Raw genomic sequence first — 24,669 nt, forward strand, 5'->3', positions numbered from 1 at the left:
ATGTGTACCGAGGTACAGTGAAGAACTTTGTTCTGCGTGCCATCCATACAGATCACTTCATCACATCAGTACATCAAGGTAGTACAATGGAAAACAATAACAGAATACAGCATAAAGTACTACAGTGACAGAGTGCAGTGCAGGCAGACAATAAGGTGCAAGGCCATGACGAGGTAGATTGTGAAGTCAAGAGTCCATCTTATCATACAAAGGGACCATTCAATAGTCTTATAACAGTGGGGCAGAAGCTGTCCTTGAGCCTGGTGGTACGTGGTGAGAGTTCACAGCATCGGGGGAAGAGTGTTACCATAGAATGAAGATGAGTTATCACATAGAAGATAGAGTCAGAATGAATAGGTCTTTTTCAAACTGGAAAATTATTACTGATGGAGTGCCCCAAGGATCAGTTCTTGGCCCTTATTTACTATATATTAGTGAATTAGACAAGGGGACAAGATGCAAGGTTTCTAAGTTTGCTGCTGATACAAAGTAGGTGAAGGGCATCCTGCGATGAGGATATTTAGATTCTATGACAAAGTTGTTTTGAGTGAAATCTTAGCAAATGCAGTTTAGTTTGGGAAAGGGAGAGGCCATACACTTTTGGGTAGAAGGAATCACAGGCAGATTATTATCTAAATGGAGAGAAATTTCAAATGAGTACAGTTTAGAAGGATCTCTGTGTTCTTCTGCATGAAACAAAATTAGCCAATAATTAAGAAGGACAATTGCTTATTGACCTCTCTTTTTTCTGGAGGGTTAAGGTTTAAAAATAGAAAAGCATGTTACAATTGTCCAGAATATTGGTGAAAGCACACCTAGAGTACTGTATATAGTTTTGGTTTCACAAGAAGGACTGCAGATGCTGGAAATCTAGAGCAACAAACAAAACGCTGGAGGAACTCAGGGAACCAGGCAGCATCTATGGAGGAAAATGGACATACGACGTTTCGGGCTGAAACCCTCCATCAGAACTGACCTGCTGAGTTCCTCCATCATTTTTGCGTGTTTCTGTAGTTTTGGTTTCTCTATTTAGGAAAGAACATACTGGCATTGGAAGTAGACAGAGAGATTCATTAGGCTAATTACTGATAAGGTTGCCTTATTTTGAATGGCTAAAAGAATTTGTCTTTATTCTTTGGAATTTAGAAGAATGAATGATCTTATTGTAACACATGAGATTCTACGGCCGCATGAAAAGATGGATATTAAGATGTTTCTATTAGTGAGAGAGTCTAGAATGAGGAGGCATAGTTACAAGTTAAGGGAGCAGTCATTCAAAATGAGATAATAACTTCCTGGAATTTTCTACACTGGAGGCTTATGGAGGCTGATCACTGGAGGTATTTAAAGAGGAAATAGTTTTTTTTGAAAAATTGGGAAATTGAGGGCGATGTGGAACTGCCACTGAAGTGGAGTTGAGCCCTGGGGCAATGCAGCCATGATCGTATTGAACGAAGGGCAGGCTTGAGAGGTCAGGGAGCCTACTCCTGCTATTTTCTTGTATCCCTACGCAGAGATTCTTTTAAATTGATCAGATTTGGATAAGTGCGAGGTGTTGCGTTTTGGGAAGACAAATCAGAGTAGGACTTTCACAGTCAATGGTAGGACTCCAGAGAGTGTTGTTGAACAGAGGGACTTCAGAGCACAAGTACATGATTCTCTGAAAGTGGCATCACAGGTAGACAGAGTGGTGAAGAAGGCTTTTGGCATACTGGCCTTCAGTCAGGGAACTGAGAAAAGAAGAACAACTTATAATTTACTATTTAAACAAAAACTTGTGCTTTCAGGACTTCAGGATGTTCAAATATGCCTTAATTCCTTTGACCAGTGGCCATGGCCAATGGTCTGGCAATTTACACCAACAAACAGTGATGCAATCACAGTTGGGTAATCTGCTGCCATCCTATTTGTTGAGAGATGAATATTAAGGGCTACATAGTGTTTTGAAATAATACTGATCTTTTATGTCTTCCTATTTCCATTGAGCAGATAGGACCTTGGAAAGTCCAGTACTCCCTCAGTAGAGAACATTGCCCAAGGCCAGGTGCTTTCACAGATATTTTACTTATTATTCGATATTGGGTCAATGATTGATTAGCATCATGTTAAATAGATGAATAATGAAATCCTATCTAATGTTTGTGCACCAGAAAATTACTTGCATGTTTTACTACCTCCAAAATAACCTGAAGATATATTACTCAACGTGCTGCCCCAAGGTACATGGACCACACCTTAATTCCAAGCAATCTGGACTTCATGCTCCTGCTTTTGGAGTGCAACTTGAGCCTGAAGCTTTCTGACTTGGAGGTAAATTTGCTTTTTGCAGAGCCACAGCTGACATTTCAGACCACCATAAGGATCCAAGGAATTGGGTAGACTTAAATGCAAGAACAAAAATGGAACAGCTGTGCTACAGATTTGAAAGTTTGAAAAAAAACTCTGGGCAGATGTTTAAGTTAGAGTTCAGAATACATCATCAACCTGCTCATATATTTGTTCATTACAGCTAGAACCCAAGAGATTAGGACCCTTTCCAAATAATAAATCCTGTGCAAAGGTACTTTGGAAAAAGCAAACTTTTTTTATTAGCTGCAAGCAATGTAGCAATAGAGTATTTAAAAAATACTTATGAGTTAAAACTTGTACAAAAGTATTTTTGGGAGGAGAGAGATACGAGAGAGACTGCAGATGCAGGAAATTTGGAGCAGCAAACACAACTTGCTGGAGGTACTCAGCAGGTCAGCATTTATGGAGGGAAATGAGCAGTTCTGACGAAGGGTTTCAGCCTGAAACGTTGACAGTTCATTTCCCTCCATAAAAGTCAGGAAGCATGGGATTCAGGGAAACTTGGCTGTGTGGATTCAGAATTGGCTCACTTATACAAGACAGAGGGTGGGGATAGATGGAGTGTATTCTGCCTGGAGGTCAGTGACCAGTGGTGTTCCGCAGGGATCTGTCTGAGACCCCTGCTGTTTGTGATTTTTATAAATGACTTGGATGAGGATGTGGAAGGGTGGGTTAGTAAGTTTGCTGATGATACAAAGATTGGTGGTGTTGTGGATAGTGTAGAAGGTTGCTGTAGATTACAAGAGGATATTGAGAGAATGCAGACCTGGTCTGAGAAGTGGCAGATGGAGTTCAACCCGGAAAAGTGTGAAGTGATGCACTTCAGGAGATCGAATTTGAAAGCAGAATACAAGGTTAATGGCAGCACTCTTAGCAGTGTGGAGGAACAGAGGGATCTTGGGGTCCACGTCCATAGATCCCTCAAGGTTGCCGCGCAGGTTGTTAGGGTTGTTAAGAAGGCGAATGATGTGTTGGCCTTCACCAGTCGGGTTATTGAGTTCAAGAGCTGCGAGGTAATGTTGCAGCTCTATAGAACTCTAGTTAGACCACATTTGGAGTATTGTGTTCAGTGCTGGTCACCTCATTATAGGAAGGATGTGGAAGCTTTTAGAGTGCAGAGGAAATTTACCAGGATGCTGCCTGGATTGGAGAGCATGTCTTATGAAAATAGGTTGAGTGAGCTGGGGCTTTTCTCTTTGGAGAGGAGGAGGATGAGAGGAGACTTGATAAAGGTGTACAAAATGATAAGAGGCATAGATCGAGTGGACAGTCAGAGACTTTTTCCCAGGGTGACAATGGCTAACACGAGGGGGCATAATTTTAAGGTGATTGGAGGAAGGTATAAGTTTTTCAGTGGTAAGTTTTTCACACAGAGTGGTGGGTGCGTGGAATGCACTGCCGGCAGAGGTTGTGGGGGCAGATACATTAGGGACATTTCGGAGACTCTTAGATAGACACATGAATGATAGAGAAATGGAGGGCTATGTGGGAGGGAAGGGTTAGATAGATCTTAGAGCAGGATAAAATGTTGGCACAACATTGTGGGCCGAAGTGCCTGTACTGTGCTGTAATGTTCTATGCTGCCTGACCTGCTGAGTTCCTCCAGCATTTTGTGTTCATTGTTTGGGAATAGGGAGGTGGGTGGGGGCATTCCAGGTCAGATAATGGATCAAAGCAGGATAACAGTGGGCCAGATCGAGCTCTGTTGTGAGCAGCAGGTGTATTGGCAATTGTCGTCTCTCTGCCATCCAGTGTTCATCGTGTGGCTTTGACTTCTGGTTCTGTGCATTGCGATGTGGAAGATAGACACGGTGAAGTTTCATTGTCTTCACCGTTCATCTCTCAATCCACTCCTGGACTCACCACTGAGTTAGAACATAGAAAACCTACAGCACATACAGGCCCTTTGGCCCACAAAGTTGTGCCGAACATGTCCCTACCTTGGAAATTACTAGACTTACCCATAGCCCTCTATTTTTCTAAGCTCCATGTACCTATCCGAAAGTATCTTAAAAGACCCCATTGTATCAGCCCCCACCACTGTTGCCGGCAGCCCATTCCACGTACTCACCACTCTCTGAGTAAAAAAAACTTAACCCTGACATCTCCTCTGTACCTACTCCCCAGCACCTTAAACCTGTGTCCTCCGTTGTGGCCTCTTGAGTTCTGTAGTAATTCCAGATTGTACTGAGCCAGAGGACCAAATGCAATTTGCAATTGGTCTTTTGGCTTTAGTCCAACGGTGGCTGGCATGCAAGCATCCCAGTGCCACCGGCGCTCCTTATAATCCAAACAGGGGAGCCTCTAGTGCGCAGTGTATCCTGTAGACTCCACTGCAGTTTGGGAGGCTATGGAATCAGAACAGCGACCAAGTGCAACTGCCAGCTGGGATTAAACATGATCCAGCTGTGTTAGTCAGTTGATTGCCACAACCATAACCATCTTCCTGTGTATGGGATGTTGTGCTAACTATTGCAGTGTCTATCCCTTAATGCCCATTGACTCCTGTTTCACTAGAACTCCCTGACACTGCAGTTGTTGCCACCGTGATTCCAAGAGCAGTTACTGTCACCTCATCTCTGGAATTCTTTGATCCATATTTGGATTAAGGCTGTGACGAGGTCTAGAGCAAACTGGGGCAGATGGGCGTGTTGCAGGTTATTTCACAGTAAGTGCCTCCTAAGAGTATTGTCATTGACCCCTGCCACCACTTGGCTGATGATTGGGAGTAGATGGATTTGGCGTAATTAGCTGACTGAAAATGTCCTGTGATTTGTAAAAAGGCATACCTGGGTGTTTTTCCACATTGTTGGGTAGATGTCAGTGTTGTAACAGTCCTGGAATGGTTTGGCCTGAGGTGCAGCTTGTTATGGAGCCCAGGCCTTCTGTATTATAGCTGGGACGTCACTTAGTCCCACAATAGGAATGCTCCGCCATCCACCACCACTCTTCCTGGGCTTGTTACATACCAGCTAAAATTGTTCTCCTAACCGACCCAAAGCATCAACAATTCTTTTCCCCCCACAGGTGCTGCTCAACCGGCTGAGTTCCTCCTGCAGATTGTTTGTTGCTCCTGATTCCAGCATCTGCAGTCTCTTGTGTTTGCTAACCATTGTCTAGGAGTTCTGTGCCCTCTATACCTTTTACACTGACTGCCTTACAGTTAAGATTCAGATAATGAAATCTCCCACAACTACTGCCTTCATGCATTAACATCTTGGGTATTTGGCTGCAAACTTGCTTTTCTGCCTCCGTCATCTGTTTGGCCTATAGTATGCTCCCAACAATATTACAACCATTTTGTTGCTTTTATTTATTTTGAACCCATATAGCTTCACTTGATGTGCTTCATTGTACATTATTCCTTCTCAGTTGTGTTTATCTTTTTAACGAGCATTACCAACCCCTGAGCCAATTTCAACTTTCATCCCCTCCCACCACCCCACCCCATATCCCATCTCGACTGAAAATCTGTCACCTAGAACCTTAAGCTCCCATTTCTGCCGCAAATGTTTCAGTAAATGCTAGAGCTTCTCCACGTCTCCATTGGTGCCTCCAGCTCATCTGTTCTGCTCACTGAACTCCTTGGATTTTATCTTTATCCAGCTTCATTCTGAATGCATCTACACTGTTTATCTCAAGAAAAGCTTGTGTTTGTGAGTTTTAATGTTCTCACATTTATTTTAAAAGATCAATCTTTCATTTAAATTACATCTGAAGGCTTTAATTTTCATTTTTGACTGGAATATTAAGAGGCCATTGAGCCACATTTCTCAATCCCCTTCTTCCCCCCCCCCCCCCCCCCCCCCCCCACCTGACTCCATTTGAAAGGGGTCTTCAATATAATCCACAAATATTTTGGTTTTTAAAAACCCCCATGGTGCCCATCCAAACCATGAAAAACAAATAAAAATATTGGAAAGCTTTTTTTTTCCACTTGGAAGCCATTAATTCCTGTGGTCCCACTCGAGAGTGTTGCTTACAGGTCTGTTCCATGAGCGCAGTTGGCAATCAAAGCACAGCCTCACCCCCCTCCCACATGGCAAGTGTATCCATCTCATTTGCCATCAACTCGCATCTTGGTTTCTTACCCTTTTAGGGTAATTACCGCAGAGCATCATCAAAATAGAGGGCCAATGGAGACCTTGTTGCTTTGTTTATGATTCCGTTGTATTGTGAGAATTGTTCTTGTAGTTTAAGATTAAGAGAGATTCAATAGTTGTGCTCAACCTTGAGAGGTTTTGACAGAGAGAGAGGTTTTCCACTGACAGTAACTTCTGTCGCCAGAAACAGATTTACGGATACTTTAAAAAAAAGGCTGGGAAAGGATAGTTGGAGATGAGAACTCTTTATGTTCAGTGATTTGTAATGTATTGCCTACAAGGGCAATGGAAACAGATTCAATATTAACTTCCAGAAGGAACTAAAAATAAATTCAAAAAGGAAAATTCTCCAATGTGCTAGGGAAAAGGCAGAGCATAAATCTAACTGTAAAGTTCATTCAGATCTGGCACAAACACGATGGGCTGCAATGATTCTCCCTATGCTCCTTGATCCTTATTGCACTTTTATTCATCCAGTGAGTTACTTGGAAGTGTAATGCTCTTTTTCATGTGGGGAGAAACGCAGCAGGTCTTTCAGGAACACCAGTGTTCCACAAACAATAATGTGATGAGTGCTGAGTAAACCTGTGTTTGTCATGTTAAATGTGAAAGTATTAAAAGTAGCTTGATAAAGCAGGGAAGTGATACTGGAATTGATTGCTCAGTGAGATGATGGCTGCCTGTATTGAAATTTCTCTTGCCCCCAAGATCCAATGATCATTATTGTAAATATTACAAATCGAAAAATTCTGTGACAAGATTGAAGCAGTTTGTTCCTTAAATTTCAAGATTACACTACTTGTGTTTCACCTTCTTGCCATCCATTATTTTGAACAAAGTCAAAGTGGGACCTTGTGGGACCTTGTCAAAGGCCTTACTAAAGTCCATGTAGACAACATCCACAGCCTTACCTTCATCTACTTTCTTAGTGACCTCCTCAAAAAACTCCACAATATTCGTTAAACACGATCTACCATGCACAAAGCCATGCTGGCTATCCTTAATCAACCCTTGGCTGTCCAAATACTTATGTCCTATCTCTCAGAACACCTTCCAGTAATTTACCCACTGCTGATGTCAGGCTCACTGGCCTGTAATTACCTGGTTTACTCTTCGAGCCTTTCTTAAACAATGGAACAACATGAGCTTATCCTCCAGTCCTCTGGCACCGCACCCATGGCTAAGGACATTTTAAATATATCTGCCAGGGCCCCTGCAATTTCTACACTAGTCTCTCTCAAGGTCTGAGGAAATATCTTGTCAGGCCCTGGGGATTTATCTACCTTTATTCGCTGTAAAGTATCAAGTACCTCCTTTTTAATCTCTATATGTTCCATGACACTAGTGCATGTTTCCCTTCCTTCCATATCCACGATGCCAGTTTCCTGAGTAAATACTGATGCAAAATAACTGTTTAAGACCTCCCCCATCTCCTGAGGCTCCACACATATACGACCACTCTGATCTTTTAGGGGACCAATTCTGTCTCTTACTATTCTTTTGCTCTTAATATACCTGTAGAAACCCTTCGGGTTTACCTTCACATTATCTGCCAAAGCAGCCTCATGTCTTCTCTTTGCCTTCCTGATTTCCTTTCTTAGTATTTTCTTACATTTCCTATACTCTTCAAGTACCTCATCCGTTCCAAGTTGCCTATACCTGCTATACACCTCTCTCTTTTTCAACCAGCTCACCAATATCCCTTGAAAACCAAGGTTCCCTATGCTTGTTACCTTTGCCTTTAATCCTGACAGGAACATACAAACTCTGCACTCTCAAAATTTTGTTTTTCAAGGCTTTCCATTTACTGAGCACATTCTTGCCAGAAAATAACTGATCCCAATCCACCCTACTTAGATCCTTTCTCATTTCCACAAAATTGGCCTTTCTCCAATTTAGAACCTCCACTCGAGGACCAGACCTATCCTTTTCCATAATTATCTTGAAACTAATTGCATTATGGTCACTGGACCCAAAATGCTCACCTACACATACTTCTGTCACCTGTCCTGCCTGGTTCCCTAATAGGAGATCAAGTATTGCATTCCCTCTCGTTGGTACCTCTATATATTGATTTAGAAAACTTTCCTGAACACATTTGACAAATTCCAAGCCATCCAACCCTTTGGCAGTGTGGGAGTCCCAGTCAATATGTGGAAAGTTAAAATCCCCTACTATTACAACGTTCTGTTTGTTTACATCGGTCTGCTATCTCCCTACAGATTTGTTCCTCCAATTCTCTCTGACTATTGGGCGGTCTATAATACAACCCTATTAGTGTGGCCACATCTTTCCTGTTCCTCAGCTCCACCCATATGGCCTCTGTAGACGAGCCCTCCGGGCTGTCCTGTCTACGCACAGCTGTGATCTGTTCCCTGACCAGTAATGCCACTCCTCCCCCTTTCATCCCTCCCCCTCTATCACGTCTGAAACAATGGAAGCCCGGAACATTGAGCTGCCAGTCCTGCCCCTCCTGCAACCATGTCTCACTAATAGCAATAACATTGTAATCCCACGTGCCAATCCACACCCTAAGCTCATCCGCTTTACCTACAAATCTCCTTGCATTGAAATAGATGCACCTGAGAACATTTCTATCATGTACAAACCTTTGATTTCTGTCCATACCTGCAGACCTCGCATGATCATTTTCCTCTTCACTTTCTTCTCTAACACTCTGGTTCCCCTCCCCCTGCAAATCTAGTTTAAACCCACCGGAGCAGCACTAGCAAACCTACCCACAAGTATGTTAGTCCCCTTCCAGTTCAGGTGTAAACCGTCCCTTCGGAACAGATCCCACCTTCCCTGGAACAAAGCCCAATTATCCAGAAACCTGAAGCCCTCCCTCCTGCACCAACTCCTTAGTCACGTATTTAGCTGCATGATCCTCCTATTTCTAGCCTCACTAGCACGTGGCACTGGTAGCAATCCTGAGATTGCAACCTTGGAGGTCCTGTCCTTTAACTTTGCACCTAATTCCCTAAACTCTCTTTGCAGGACCTCCTCCTTCTTCCTATCCACATCATTGGTCCCTACATGGACCACGACATCTGGCTGCTCACCCTCCCTCCTGAGAATATCAAGAACTCGATCTGAGGTATTACAGACCCTGGCACCAGGGAGGCAACAGACCATCTGGGATTCTCGATCTCTCCCACAGAATCTCCTATCTGTCCCCCTAACTATTGAATCCCTTATCACTACTGCTCTCCTCTTTACCCTCCCTCCTATCTGAGATGAGGGTCCCGCCTCGGTGCCAGAGACTTGACCACTACAACTTGTCCCTGGTAGGTCGTCCCCACCAGCAGTATCCAGAATGGTATACTTATTGTTGATGGGAACGGCCACAGGGGTGCACTGCTCCTTCTGTCTAATCCCCTTCCCTTTCCTAACAGTCGCCCAGCTACCTGCCTTCTGACTTTTAGGTGTAACTATCTCCCTGAAACTCCTATCTGTGTCTGCTTCTACCTCCCGAATGATCCGAAGTTCATCCAGCTCCAGCTCCAGTTCCCTAACATGGTTTGCCAGGAGCTGCAGCTGGATGCACCTTTTACAGGTGTAGTCATCAGGGACAAGCATGCTGTCCCTGACTTCCCACATACTGCATTCGGAGCACACAACTGCCCTAGCTGCTGCCTTCATTACCCAATCCAACTTTAATTAACTTAAAGAAACTTACCGGCCTTACCTCTCAGGGTGCTAACTCTTCCTCAGCCTCTGCTCGCCAAAGCCTCAAGGCTCCACTCCTACCCTGAGCCACTCACACACTGGCCGCTCCTCTTAGTTACCCCTCCTGATATTTGTCCCTTTTAATTACCTCAAGTACTCACTCTCACTAATTAACCAATAAGCACGACTTTTAAATACTCAGCCCCTACCTGTTAGGGACCCGCTCCTCCAACCGCTCCCAGGCTGATCCTGAAAATGAAAAAGGAATTATAATGAAAATATTTGGTGTTTTTCAGATTTTAATGTGGCATTATTACCAAGAAAGAGTTATTTATATCTTAAAATGAGATTTCTGTTTAATTGATAACCTTTGTGATTCTTTCTGGTCTCTATCAAAGATAGTGGAGGCGTATGCCTAAACAATCTGATCAGAATCAGATTTATTATCACTGACATAAGCATAATGTCAATAATGATAATGTAGTCGAAAAATAAGATCTGCATATATCCAGATGAAGGATCAAAGGTTGCAGTGCAGAACACAGGTTATCAGATCAAAAAACAGATTAATCAGGATTAAGACAGTTTGCAAATCAAATAAAAGCATAAATTGCCTTAGGACATTTTACTCCATTGAATTTGTGAGTTGTTGAATGAGAAACAAAGGACCGCAGATGCTGCAGGACGGTCCTGAAGAAGGGTCCTGACCCGAAATGTTGCCCCCCTGCTTTTCTCCACGGATGCTGCCTGGCCTGCTGAGTTCCTCCAGAATCATAGTGTTTTTCATCTTGAATGAGGCTGGTCAGGAGTTGCATAATTAGGAGGCCTAGGCAGTGGACATGGTGAAGCAGCGTGAGGAGCTTTCATTGCAACAGTGTGGTGCAGGATGTATGGAGTAAAATCAAGTATTTGTAGTAGCTGATGAGTAACAAATCAAGTTCAATAATTATTAGATGCTGTTCTGCAATTTTAATCTTGAGGTGGTTGGGAATGGTTCTCTCCAATCTTTCATGCAGTCCCATGAGCTTGTTTGTTTTTTTTTTATTAATTCATTGACAAGGCAATTGATCATCGCCCACCCCTCGCGGCACCTTAAACTGAATGCCTTGCGAGGTAATCGGTGTTACAAGTCCACTACAGGAAGTCCCCGGATTATGAACGAGTTCAGTTTTCGAGTCTGTTCGTAATCCGACTTTGTATGTAAGTCGGAACAGTTACATACAGTTCACATCTAGTGTCAATTAGTCAAATGTTTGTCCTAGTATATTAGTATATATTGTACCTAAAACATAAGTATAATAATGCAGTAATAATAAATGTAACTACAGTACAGTATTTATAATTGAGAGAGAGAACGTGTATGTGTATAGGTATAAAAAAACTTTAAAGAAACATAAACTGTTTAGATAGAAAAGATAATGATTAAAGGTTAACACTTACTCTCATTCCATTTGATGTCTTGCATACCAGAAGGAGCCTTAATTAACAATTAAAATGACTTTATTAATTGGATGATGGGTCTGGTGCTGGAGAGTCAGGGATCATTTCAATCGTGGTCTTTTTCCTTTTCTTCGATGCATCACCATCACTTGCATCAGATTTATGCTTCGAAGCCATGATTACGGCATGGCGTTGTTCTCCCTCGGGCCGATGAACCGCTTAAAACGCGTGTTTTGAGCATTGCGCAAAGTAGTCCGCCTGTTCGTTAGTACGAACCATTGTGTGTAACTCGATTTTTTTTAAATAATAGGCTTTATGGAGGTCGGTTCGTAAGTCGGGCGTTCATAAGTTGGGGGCTTCCTATATTTTGCTCTGGGTTCACAGTCACAAATCCCAGACCAGGCAAGGGTAACAGATTTCTTTCCCTGTGGGCATTAGGGAACCTGTTGAGTTCTTTCATGAGCACTATATGTGACGCTAGCTTTTTAAATATGCATTCAACTATTTGAATTTAAAATTTTCCATGACATTGCAGGATTAGAACTCATGTCTCCGGATACTAATCCAGTAACTTCACTAATTGCCAAGTTAAAACTCTGTGCTCACAAAATTCTGCTTCGTGAATTTTTTTGTCCTGGTTGCGAGAGTAAACCTTTCCATGATCTTTGGGAGTGAAGGGATGGGGAGTTTTGAAGAGATCCAAGGTTATTGAGGTCATGTGAACTTCAGTATCTGCAGAATTTCATGAGCGCTAATGAGAAATGCAGGCAGTTTACATTGTCCATTTTTTTCCAAGATTGTAGAGAATGTGCGAGCAGTGTAGAAGTTCAACTGGGCATATATAAGTGAGTTAAGTGCAGTGTCCCAGTGGAGGTTGGACTGACTCTTGGTCATAATTCATAATTTTTCCATCTAAGGATTTGTTGTACAAATTCTGCAGCTTATGGAAGTAACATTTTTTAAGTTACAGCTCTCAAAAATAGTTTCTCTGTCTTCACCTTGAAGGAATTACATGTGATATGGATGTATAGTTTGAACCAATGAACAGTTGTATTGTTGATGTCAATTTCTGTTTTAGTGCATCATAACTGCTGGGGCAAGAGAAGATTACTGATCATCTGGCCAATCCAAGTACATCTTCATCACCTCATCTCAAAATGCATCCTATGATATACCTGGATTGGTCAGATGAGCAGTAATCTCTTGCCCTGGCATTTCTCCTCTGCCATCGTTAACGGAACCCTCACATGTATTTCCTCCATTTCCCGCACGCCTGCCCTGACACCCAACCCCCTTCTAACAATGTGGAGTTCCCTTGCTCCTCGTCTTTCACCCACCAGCCTCTACATCCAACACATCATCCTCTGCCATTTCCGTCACCGGTCATCTTCCCCTCCACCACGTTTGCCTGTCCACCTAGTTTCTTTGTTCATTTCTCCTATTCCCCACCTCTTGCACTCCTAGTTCCAGCTACCCATCATCCCCTCCCCGTCTGGCTCCATTCATCACCTACTAGCCTCTGTCCCACCTTCCCTCTCCCCTACCTTGTCCCATCTGCCCATCATTCCCTCCCCATTTGGCTCCAGCTATTATCTACCAGCTTCTGTCCCACTGCACCTTCCCCGATCTGGTTCCATTTGTCCATCCTCACCTCCCCATCTGGTTCCACCTATCACTACCATCCTCTATCCCACCCCCCATGTGCTGCTACACACTGGCAGTCTTCCCTGTTCCTCCTCAGCCCTGATGCAGAGTCTTAACCAAAACGACTTGTACCTTTTCTTGTCCACAGATGCTGCTTGACCACTGTTTATTTGTTTGTTGTCTAGTTTATTCATTTATTATCATAGGTTATTATAACTGCTGTGAAAATTAGCTTTTTGCAGCAGCAGCATGATGCATTACAAGCATCCAGCATTCTGTTCTTGTTAACAGAAAGTCTCACAGGCTGCAATGCCATGAATGGCTGTAGGATGTCGTTTACTTGGGATAACTATAAAGGCACCAGGAAGCAATGCTAGAATGATTTCACACTAATGCAAGGTCTTTAACATCCATCTGACGTTGGAGGTCCTGGTCTAATGATTTAGTCGGAAGAGGGTGCACACTTGTTACTGCACTAGATTAGGGGCCTTGATGTCATATTGAACAGGACTTGAACCTATATGACTTGAAGGTGAAAGTCCTTCTTGTAGCTTGTAAGTACTTAACTATTTGCTAAATTTATTGCAATACCCTCAGCATTGCACAAAGGTTTAGGTGCAATCTGAAAAGGCAGGTGCTACATTGGACTGCGATTAGTCAGTTGGTTCCAAGAGTGACCTGGTCAGGTTACTTTTGAGAGGAAATACTTCAAGGTTGTCCCCAGTGTCTTCTTACAAACAAGTAATGTCCTCACCAACTGATGGAAATCACTGGCCAAAGACTGCTCCTCTGGCAGTTTGAGCAAACATGAAGGTATTGAGCACTGTTTTCTTCGAGGCAAAGGACAAACCTGTCAGACACGATCTGCCCCACCTGTGGCACAGTCTGGGAATCCTGTGTTGGGATTCAGCAGCCACTTCAGATCCCATAGAACTGTAATGGAAGTAGGTTTTCCCATACCCCAAGGAACATCCTCGGATGAGTGCATCTGGAGGTGGGAGTGCTGTATTCAGCTTGATGTTCCTGTGTTTCCCAAACTAACCAAAGTTATTACAAGGAACAGTGACGGTGCCTAAAAAATGACCCAATTTTTTTTTTTGTAAGTCGACAGGAGAGACATTGTATTAGTTAGATAACTGGAATACGAGGCAACAATGAGCTACTCAGAAGCAGTGAGCATGATACCAGAGACACAACAACCTCAGATAAATGCAATCTACATTTTTGGAAGCACTTCATGAAGCTCTTAGTATAGACAGTGCCTGGTATTGTTGTTCTTGTCATTGATGCATTGTGACATTTACTCTGATTAATTAAGTATTTTGACCTTGTGATTGTTTAATTTCTTCAGCAGCTGCTTTGACACTTTAACCAGTAAATGTTGTAAAACAGTAATATCGTTGTGATGAAAGGGGTGTTACCTCTGGACTTGTCTTCCCCACCTACCCCCAACTTCCCCATAAGTTAGATAGCGATGACAGGTTTAAATACATTATAGGATCCTGCACATTCCACCTCCCATTTTGCTCTGAGCACTAATCATTTGTAATTATAGTTTAGTTCAAAAGTGAAATATTGAGAGCACAGAATGTGTATGTTCCTGTTAGAATAAAAGGCAAGGCTAGCAGGTTTAAGGAACCTTGGTTATCGAGGGATATTGAGGCCCTGGTAAAGAAAAAGAGGTTACTTTAGCAGACAGGGTGAAAGGGAATCCTGAGGGTTTCCATAGCTGTCTTAAGAGCAAAAGGATAGCAATGGACAAAATTGGTCCTCTTGAAGATCAGCGTGGTCATCTATGCATGGAGCCGAGAGAGATAGGGGAGATCTTAACTGATTTTTTTGTATCTGTATTTACTCTGGAGGCAGGCACAGAGACTATAGAACTGAGGCAAAAGAGTAGTGAGGTCATGGACCGTATCCGGATTATGGAAGAGGAGGCGCTGGCTGTTTTGAGGCGAATGAAGCTGGATAAATCCCCAGGGCCTGACGAGGTGTCCTCTCGGACATTGTGGGAGGCTGGTGCAGAAATTGCAGGGGCCCTGGCAGAGATATTTGAAACATCCTTAGCCACGCGTGAGATGTTGGAGAACTGGAGGATAGTTAATGTTGTTCCATTATTCAAGAAAGGCCCTAAGAATAAGCTGGAAAGTTATAGGCCAGTGAGTCTGACGTCAGTCGTGGGTAAATTATTGGAAGATATTCTAAAGGACAGGATATATAAGTATTTGGATAGATTGGGCCTGATTGGGGATAGTCAGCATGGCTTTGTACATGGTAGGTCATGTCTTACCAATCTTAGAGTTTTTCAAGGATGTTACCAAGAAGGTCGATGAGGAAAAGGCGATGGATGTTGTCTACGTGGACTTTAGCAAGGCCTTTGAAAAAGTCCCACATGGGAGGCCGGTCCAGAAGGTTAAGTCGCTTGGCATTCAGGATGAAGTAGTCAATTAGATTCAACATTGGATTAGTGGGAGAAGCCGGAGAGTGGTAGTAGATGGTAGCCTCTCTGACTGGAGGCCTGTGACTAATGCTATGTCACAGGGATCGGTGCTGGGTCCGTTGTTGTTTATCATCTATATTAATGATTTAGTAGATAATGTGAAACTGGATCAGCATATTTAGGAATGACACCAAGATTGAGGGCGTAGTGGACAGCGAGGAAGGCTATCAAAGCTTATAGCGTGATCTTGACCAGCTAGGTAAATGGGCTGAAAAATGGCAGATGGAATTTAATGCAGACAAATGTGAGGTGTTGCACTTTAGGAGGACAATCGGAGTAACACTTACACAGTGAGTGATAGGGCACTGAGGTGTGTGGTAGAACAAAGGGACCTAGGAATATAGATCCATTGTTCTTGGCATCACAGGTAGATAGGGTCATAAAGAGAGCTTTTGGCACTTTGGCCTTCATAAATCAGGGCATTGAGTACAGGAATTGGGATATGATGTTGAAGTTGTACAAGACGTTGGTGAGGCTGAATTTGGTATTGGTATTGGTTTATTATTGTCACGTACCGAGGTACAGTGAAAAGCTTGTCTTACAAACCGATCGTACAGGTCAATTCATTACACAGTGCAGTTACATTGAGTTAGTACAGAGTGCATTGATGTAGTACAGGTAAAAACAATAACAGTACAGAGTAAAGTGTCACAGCTACAGAGAAAGTGCAGTGCAATAAGGTGCAAGGTCACAACAAGGTAGATCGTGAGGTCAGAGTCCATCTCATTATATAAGGGAACCATTCAATAGTCTTATCACAGTGGGGTAGAAGCTGTCCTTGAGCCTGGTGGTACGTGCCCTCAGGCACCTGTATCTTCTACCCGATGGAAGAGGAGAGAAGAGAAACTGTCCCGGGTGGGTGGGGTCTTTGATTATGCTGGCTGCTTCACCAAGACGATGAGAAGTAAAGACAGAGTCCAAAGAGGGGAGGCTGGTGTCCGTGATGCGCTGGGTGGTGTCCACAAATCTCTGCAGCTTCTTGCGGTCTTGGGCAGAGCAGTTGCTGTACCAAGTCGTGATACATCTAGATAAGATGCTTTCTATGGTGCATCGGTAAAAGTTGGTGAGAGTCAAAGGGGACAAATCAAATTTCTTTAGCCTCCTGAGGAAGTAGAGGTGCTGGTGAGCTTTCTTGGCCATGGCATCTACGTTATTTGACCAGGATAGGCTGTTGGCGATGTTCACCCCCAGGAACGAAGCTGTCAACCCTCTCGATCTCAGCACCATTGATGTAGACAGGTGCATGTACAGCACCCCCTTTCCTGAAGTCAATGACCAGCTCTTTAGTTTTGTTGACATTGAGGGAAGGGTTGTTGTCATGACACCATTCCACTAAGCTCTCTATCTCCTTCTTGTACTCTGACTCATCGCTGTTTGACATATGGCCCACAACGGTGGTATCATCTTAATTTAGAGTATTGTGTGCATTTCTGGTCACCTAACTACAGGAAAAATATCAATAAGCTTGAAAGAGTGCAGAGGAAATTTACAAGGATGTTACTGGGACTTGAGGACCTGAATTATAGGGAAAGGTTGAATAGGTTAGGTTTTTATTCCCTGGAGCAGAGGAGAATGAGGAGAGATCTTATAGGGGTATACAAAATTATGAGATGTATAGATAGGGTGAATACATGCAGGCTTTTTTCCCTGAGGTTGGGTGAGACTAGAACTAGAGGACATAGGTTTAGGGTGAAAGGTGAAATATTTAAGGGGAATCTGAGGGGAACTTGTTCACTCAGGGTAGTGCGAGTGTGGAACAAGCTACCAGCGGAAGTGGTGGATGTGGATTCAAATATAACATTTAAGAGAAGTTTGGATAGGGACATGGATGGGAAGGGTTTTGGATGGATATGGTCTGGGTGCAGGTAGATGGGACTAGGTATAAGATCAGGCAGCATGGACTGGATGGGCTGAAAGGCCTGTTTCTGTGCTGTAGTACTCCTTGATTTAATGTAGTAAAATGCTCCAAAGCACATCACAAAAATGAGTTGATCAAACAAAATTTGACATTGAGCTTGTATCAGGAGATTATGAGAAAACAGGAGAGGTGGATTTCAAGGGGCAACTAGGGTGTGAGTGAGGCAGACCATTTTTGGGAGCAGTTTTCAAAGCTGAGGCACTCGGGCGCCTGTGGTGGGAGTGTGGAAGCTCGAAGTGATTACCACAAATCAATTACTAATGTTGGGTAAATAATGAACTTCTGCCGATGGAGTAAAATTACAAGCTGAGGCTTGTACCGCTGAGTGAAATGAGAGAGAACTGGACCAACAAATAATCTGTCAAAGCTGTGAGTAACTTGTCAGCTTGGTTCATTTGGTGCTGCACATTTCTCTGGGTCATAGGTTTGGGGATGAGTTTCACAGTGGCATGTAAAGTTATAATCTATTTTGATTCTTCAAGATAGCACCGAAGAGGATACCAAATATTTGGAGCTATTATTCCTTGGGCGCAATGTTAATAGAGATTCAGTTTAATACAAGTCGTATGGAAGAATGTGAAGAGATCTTTCCCCAGGTGTTCTGGTGAACGTTTGATTCAAACACCACAAAAAGCGACCTTTTTTGCAGAATTTTACTGACGCAGCATAACTGCCCTTCGTGCTTGCATAATAAAAACTGCTGAAGGACTTTGAAATATTTTGCAGATTTAAAAAGGCCCATCCAATGTAATTATATTCCTTCATATAAATAGCAGAGTTCTTTTGAAGAAGTGACGTGTGGTGGATAAATGGACAGTAGTGGATGCACTATACATTGATCTCCATAGGGCTTTTAATAAGGTGCCCTGTCCAAGGTTATTTCAGAAAATAAAAGTTCATGGTATAGGCGGTAACATATTAATGTGGATAGAATGTTGGCTGGCAATAGCAAACAACAGGCAAAATATTTTTGGTTGGCTCATGTGATGAACGAAATGCCACAGAGATCAGTGTTGGAGACTCAACTTTTGCACGGTAGTGTAGCGGTTAGTGTAACGCTTTACAGCGCAAGCGACCCGGGTTCAATTCCCACCGCTGTCTGTAAGGAGTTTGTATGTTCTCCCTGTGTCTGCGTGGGTTTCCTCCGGGTGCTCCGGTTTCCTCCCACATTCCAAAGATGTACGGGTTAGGAAATTGTGGGCGTGCTATGTTGGCGCCAGAAGTGTGGCGACACTTGCAGGCTCCCCCCAGAAAACTACGCAAAAAGATGCATTTCACTGTGTTTCGATGTACATGTGACTAATAAAGATATCTTAATCTTTTACGATTTATATAGTTAAATGAAGGTACCATCGCTGTGGTTGTTAAATTTGTTGATGACATAAAGATAGGTAGGAAAGAAAATTGTGAAGAGGACTTAAGGATGTTTCAAAGGGAAGTGGATAGGTTTTGGCAACTGGAGTATTAAGTGGGGAAATGTGGAAATTATCTAGTTTGGTCGAAAAAATGGGGAGAAAAAAAGCATAAAATCCAAATAAGAGATTGAAGAACTTTGAAATGCAGGGGCATTTGGGATGAACTTTGAGAAGCAGAGGGATTTGGGTTAGATTTCTTTATAAGATTTCTGTATTAGTCACATGTATATCGAAACACACAGTGAAATGCATCTTTTTTGGGTAGAATGTTCTGGGGGCAGGCCACAAGTGTCGCCACGCTTCCAGCGCCAACATAGCATGCCCACAACTTCCTAACCTGTACGTCTGTGGAATGTGGGAGGAAACCGGAGCACCCGGAGGAAACCCATGCAGACACGGGGAGAACGTACAAACTCCTTAGTGGCCGGAATTGAACCCGGGTTGCTGTCGCTGTAAAGCGTTACGCTAACCGCTGCACTGCCATGCCTGCCCTATCCTGATGTCAGGGTGTCCTGATGCAGAGGGATTTGAGTGTCCTAATGCATGACTTACAAAAGGCTAACATACTACAAGTGATTAGGAAAGCGCTGGGTTTTGGGGCAGCTCAGTGGCACACTGGTAAGAGCTGCTGCCTCACAGTTCCAGTGACCTGGGATCAATCTTGCCTTGCAATGCTCTCTGTGTGGAGTTTGCATGTTCTTCCTGTGTATGCATGGGTTTCTTCTGGGTACTCCTGTTTCCTCCCACATCCCAAAGACATGCAGATTGGTAGGTTAATTGGCCACTGTAAATTGCTTCTAGTGTGTAGGCAAGTGATAGAATTGCAGGGGAGTTGATGAGAATGTGGTGAGAATAAAATGGAATTGTTTAAGTGGGTGATTATTCGTCGACACAAAATTGATGGGCCAAAGAGTCTGTTTCCATAATGTATAAATTAATGGCTCTATGTTATCATTTACTGCTAGGGGAATCTAATAGAAATGTAGAGAGGTTATACTTCAGTTATGTAGGGTATTGGTGAGACCACATCTAGAGAACTTTGCACAGATTAGTCCCTTTATTTGGGAAGGATGTTCATACATTGGAAACAGTTCAGAGAAGGTTTACTAGACTGATACTTGGAATGGGTGGGTTGCCTTATAAGGAAAGATTTGACAGGCTACAGCTCAGCTCAGCACATCACGGAAACCAGCCTCCCCTCCATGGACTCCGTCTACACTTCTCACTGCCTTGGTAATGTAGCCAACATAAAAGACCCCATCCACCCCAGATATTCTCTCTTGTCTCCTCTCCTGTCAGGCGGAAGATAGAAGCCTGAAAGCTTCTATCCCGCTGATATAAGACCATTGAATGATTCCCTAGTTGGATAAGATGAACTCTCGACCTCACAGTCTACCTTCTCATGACCTTGCACCTTATTGTCTGCCTGCACTGCACTTTCTCTGTAACTGTAACACTTTATTCTGCATTCTGTTGTTGTTTTCCCTTGTACTACCTCAATGCACTGATGTGATGAAATGATCTGTATGGATGGCGTGCAAAACAAAGTCTCGATACACGTGACAATAATAAACCAAACTACCAACTTCTATTGTTTTACCTTGTACTACCTTGATGCACTGTGTAATGAATTGATCTGTATGAACGGTATGCAAGACAAGTTTTTCACTGTACCTCGGTACATGTGACAATAATAAACTGATTCCAATATCTACTGGAGTTTAGAGGAGTGAGAGGGGACTTGATTGAAATGAATAAGATCCTGATGGGGCTTGACAAGGTGGCTGAGGAGAGATGTTTCTTCTTGTGGGAGGATCCAAGTCTAGGTTTCATTGTTTAAAGATAAAGGTCAGCCATTTAGGATAAAGATGCAGGCTTTTTTTCTCTGAGGATTGAGTCTTTGGAACAGCTCTTTAAGGAGTAGTGTTTTTAAAGCAAAGGTAGATATTTAATATGTTGGGGTGAAAAGTTACCATGGGTAGACAGGAATTTGCAGTTGAGCCTTCAATCAGAATGGTGGAGCAGGTTTGATGGGCTGGGTGGTCTGCTGCTCCCAATTCATATACTTGTGTGTGTGTGTGTTTTTTTCCCACATTTCTTCAAAGACGATTCTTGAATGGGTGTTGAGATAATTAATAGCCTTGAAACTAACTTCTTACATTGGTTTCAGCCCAAGACAGTGAATGGAAAGATAAGTTGATGTTTATTAATGATTTGTTCAAGGTTATGTTTACTGTTTGTATATGCCCTTCATGATTACCAAGGTTCATGGCTGTGTTATATGTGCATTGTATTTTAGGGTTTACTGTCCTTTTCTCTGCACCTTCCTTAAACTATTTTCTAATTCTGTAGGTCGTCTATATGCGATGCAGACTGGAATGAAAATTGATAGTAAAACGCCAGAATGTCGCAAGTTCTTGGTGAAACTCATGGATCAGCTAGAAATTGTAAGTGTTAATTTGAAATCTTATTCTTCTACCAGCCAACTACTTTGGTGTTGCACTCAGTGACTCAAGGCCAAATGTAGTCTTTATTTAAACTTGTGTCAATAGCACAGTGGGTTTTTAAACCAAACTATGGTATTCTAGTTTAATTTGCATTTCCAAGTTGATTATTTTATCCATTTTTTGAAGTTGTGTTTGGTTAAGTAGAAGTACAATGGATATCAGCATTAAGTTGCTTTTTATAGTACAGGCAAAGGAGCAAGGAGCTACAAAAAGGAAGCTCTTATAACTCTACCTCTGTTGCAGAAGGGCATTTAAAGTTTGACAGTTTGCAACCTAACTGTGGTCATTGTATTTTATAATAAGAAAGCAAAGTGAAAATATAATTCCAGGAGGTGCCTGTGTATGTTCAGTTTTTATCCATGTGGATAGGTTGGCCATAAATTTTGCTTTAACTTTAATTAAAATTGGTTTTAATTTTTAATATTTTTTGTGATGAAATCTACATTTGTAAATTAACCTGCCTGTAAAATAATTAATTGACAATCACAACAATTTCACTGAATGATAATGCCTCATATATTTTCTGATTTACAGAAGTTCTAAAGTCAAAGTTGAGTTTATTGCCATATGCACAAGTACATGTGTGCACAGGTGCAATGTAAAACTTATTTGCAGCAGCATCACAGGCAAATAGCATCCTATAAGCAGCAATCACAAGAAAAACATAAACCTAAATTAAACACAATTTTTATAAGAAAAAACACAACTAGAACAAAACAAAGTCAATTTTAGTTCAAAGTGATCAAATTGGTCATAGTGTTACTAAACTGTAGTGATTAGGGTTTTGCCAGTTGTTTCAAGAAGTGAATGGTTGAAGGGAAGAACCTGTTCTTGAAGCTGGTGGTGTGGGACTTCAGTTCTAATTCAAAATCCTTTTTAAATTATCTAATTTTTATTGTTTGTTTTGATGCATTGCCAATCTATTAAATCTTTATTCTCTGTTTCAACACAGAAACAGAGAGTACAGATTTAATAGATTGGTGATACATCAATGCAGCATAGAAAGTGTAACAATTAATCTGGCTTGGCAAATGAAACCTGAGAGAAAAGCCTTAGCCACTGGTAATGTCATTGACTGCTTTGTAAATAGTAAGAAATTTAGAATTTGGCAAAATATATAAATTTGCTGTTGGTCTAGATGGAATGGTAGGTGTGGTAAATGGGTTTCAAAGTAGGCATTTTGATACCTGTGATACATTAATTCAATGTGATAAATTATGAGAAGACAGGATGACGATCCTTGGAATGTAGAGGAACAGTAATTTTATTGAAGTATTTTGAGATATTAAATGGAAAGATAAATTAGACAGAAATAGTTTCTACTGATGCTGGAATTTGGAGGGCATAACTTGGAAATTGAAGCCAGACTGTTACATGTGTAAACTTAAGAAACATTTCTATAAACAATGAATGGTAGAAGTTTGGAACTTTCCTTGGAAAATAGCAGTCGATGCCAGGATCCCTTTGTATATTCTGTGATTGCTTTGTAAAACTCTTTAGATTTGCTAAGCACTCAAGCAATGGCTTCCCAGAGAACACCCCATCAGCAGCATCTCAGCACAACCAGGGAGGGCAACATGGTTTTGCCCCTGTTGCCTACTTCCTATGAATTGATATAATAAGGAGGTGTCTCGTTGGAATGAGAATTGGGTGTATTGATATTTTATTGGGGGCATTGGGAGGCTGATCGTTGAAAGTCTATGGATAGTATATGGAAATAATGATTAAAGGAGGTGGGATTTAGAGTGAAGTGTGATTCTGGCCAATACAAGGGTTGGTTGTATGTCCATTTGGAATATTGATTTTGGTGTTATAGAATCGTACAGAATGAAGCAGGCCATGCAGTCAACCATGTCCACGGTGTTGATGGCTGCTTATTGGAAAAGACATCATAACTGATAGCAAAGTTACTGTAGAATAGAAGACATCAGAGAAGAATAAGGACCAAAAGATGAATATATTTAACAACCACATAAAGTATGGTGAATATTTGAACTAACTACTCAGGAAATTATATAAAGCTATGCTATCAGTTATTTTAATTTGAGTGAGTTGCAAGGGCTCAATTAAATATCAGGATGTAGTGGGTGATCTGGATATTCAGTTTAGAAAACCTGAGTCTGGTAAAATGGAGCAAAGTGGTAAATTACATGAATGCAGATTCCATTGCTTCATATTGTAGGATATTCTGGCTGTTTACTGCGAGTTTGTGATGACTCTTCGCTGCTCCTCTTCAGTTGGACGAGTTATTCATTTCTCTTATTTCCCTTGGTTATTTTCATACTTCAATATTCAAAGTGACACTGTTACTGGCATCTCCTTCTCATCCCTTTCTTCCCAAACAGTTCTCTTTCTGTTCTGCCATGTCTCTCTGTCCAAAAATCTTTCCGGCATCAGTTCCGCGATTTCACTCCCATACAACAAGATATAAGATTTCTTTATTAGTCACATGTACATCGAAACACACAGTGAAATGCATCTTTTGCATAGAGTGTTCTGGGGGCAGCCCGCAAATGTCGCCACGCATCCAACGCCAACATAGCATGCCCACAACTTCCTAACCCGTACATCTTTGGAATGTGGGAGGAGACTGACCTGTATTGAAGAAAAATGACATTTAAAAGATTGCTGGTAAATCGTGGTGCAGCATGTTGGCAGGAAGGCTGTGCAGGCAACCTTTCTGACCTACTATTTCTGACATATAAGAGACAAGAAATCTTTGTTAGTCACATGTACATCGAAACACAAAGTGAAATGCATCTTTGTGTGGAATGTTCTGTGGGCAGCCGCAAGTGTCGCCACGCTTTCGGCACCAACATAGCACGCCCACAACTTCCTAACCCGTACATCTTTGGAATGTGGGAGGAAACTGGAGCACCCGGACCCTAGCATTTAAAAATGGGTGACATAGTTCATATCTCCTCTTGGTTCTAACCCTGTGGTTCACTCCCAGTAATCCAATCTATGTAACAAACGATCTGCTGGATGAACTCAGCAGGTCAAGCAGCACGTGTGGGAGGAAGTGAACTGTCAACAGTTCAGGTAGAAACCCTGCAACAGGTCCTTGAATTTGGTATTGGTATTGATTTAGTATTGTCACTTGTACCGAGATACAGTGAAAAGC

At 42.2% G+C, this 24,669-nt stretch overlaps 1 protein-coding gene across 1 annotated transcript in view; it reads left to right on the forward strand.

Moving 5' to 3' along the window:
* Positions 1–24,669, forward strand: part of vta1 (vesicle (multivesicular body) trafficking 1) — a 213,190-nt gene that overhangs the window by 67,562 nt on the left and 120,959 nt on the right. Inside the window, 1 exon segment of the mRNA XM_052012390.1 lies at positions 21,391–21,485. Coding sequence (XP_051868350.1) covers positions 21,391–21,485 — 95 coding nt within the window.

The sequence above is a fragment of the Pristis pectinata genome, chromosome 3 (genome assembly GCF_009764475.1).
Source record: "Pristis pectinata isolate sPriPec2 chromosome 3, sPriPec2.1.pri, whole genome shotgun sequence".
Lineage (NCBI taxonomy): Eukaryota > Metazoa > Chordata > Chondrichthyes > Rhinopristiformes > Pristidae > Pristis > Pristis pectinata.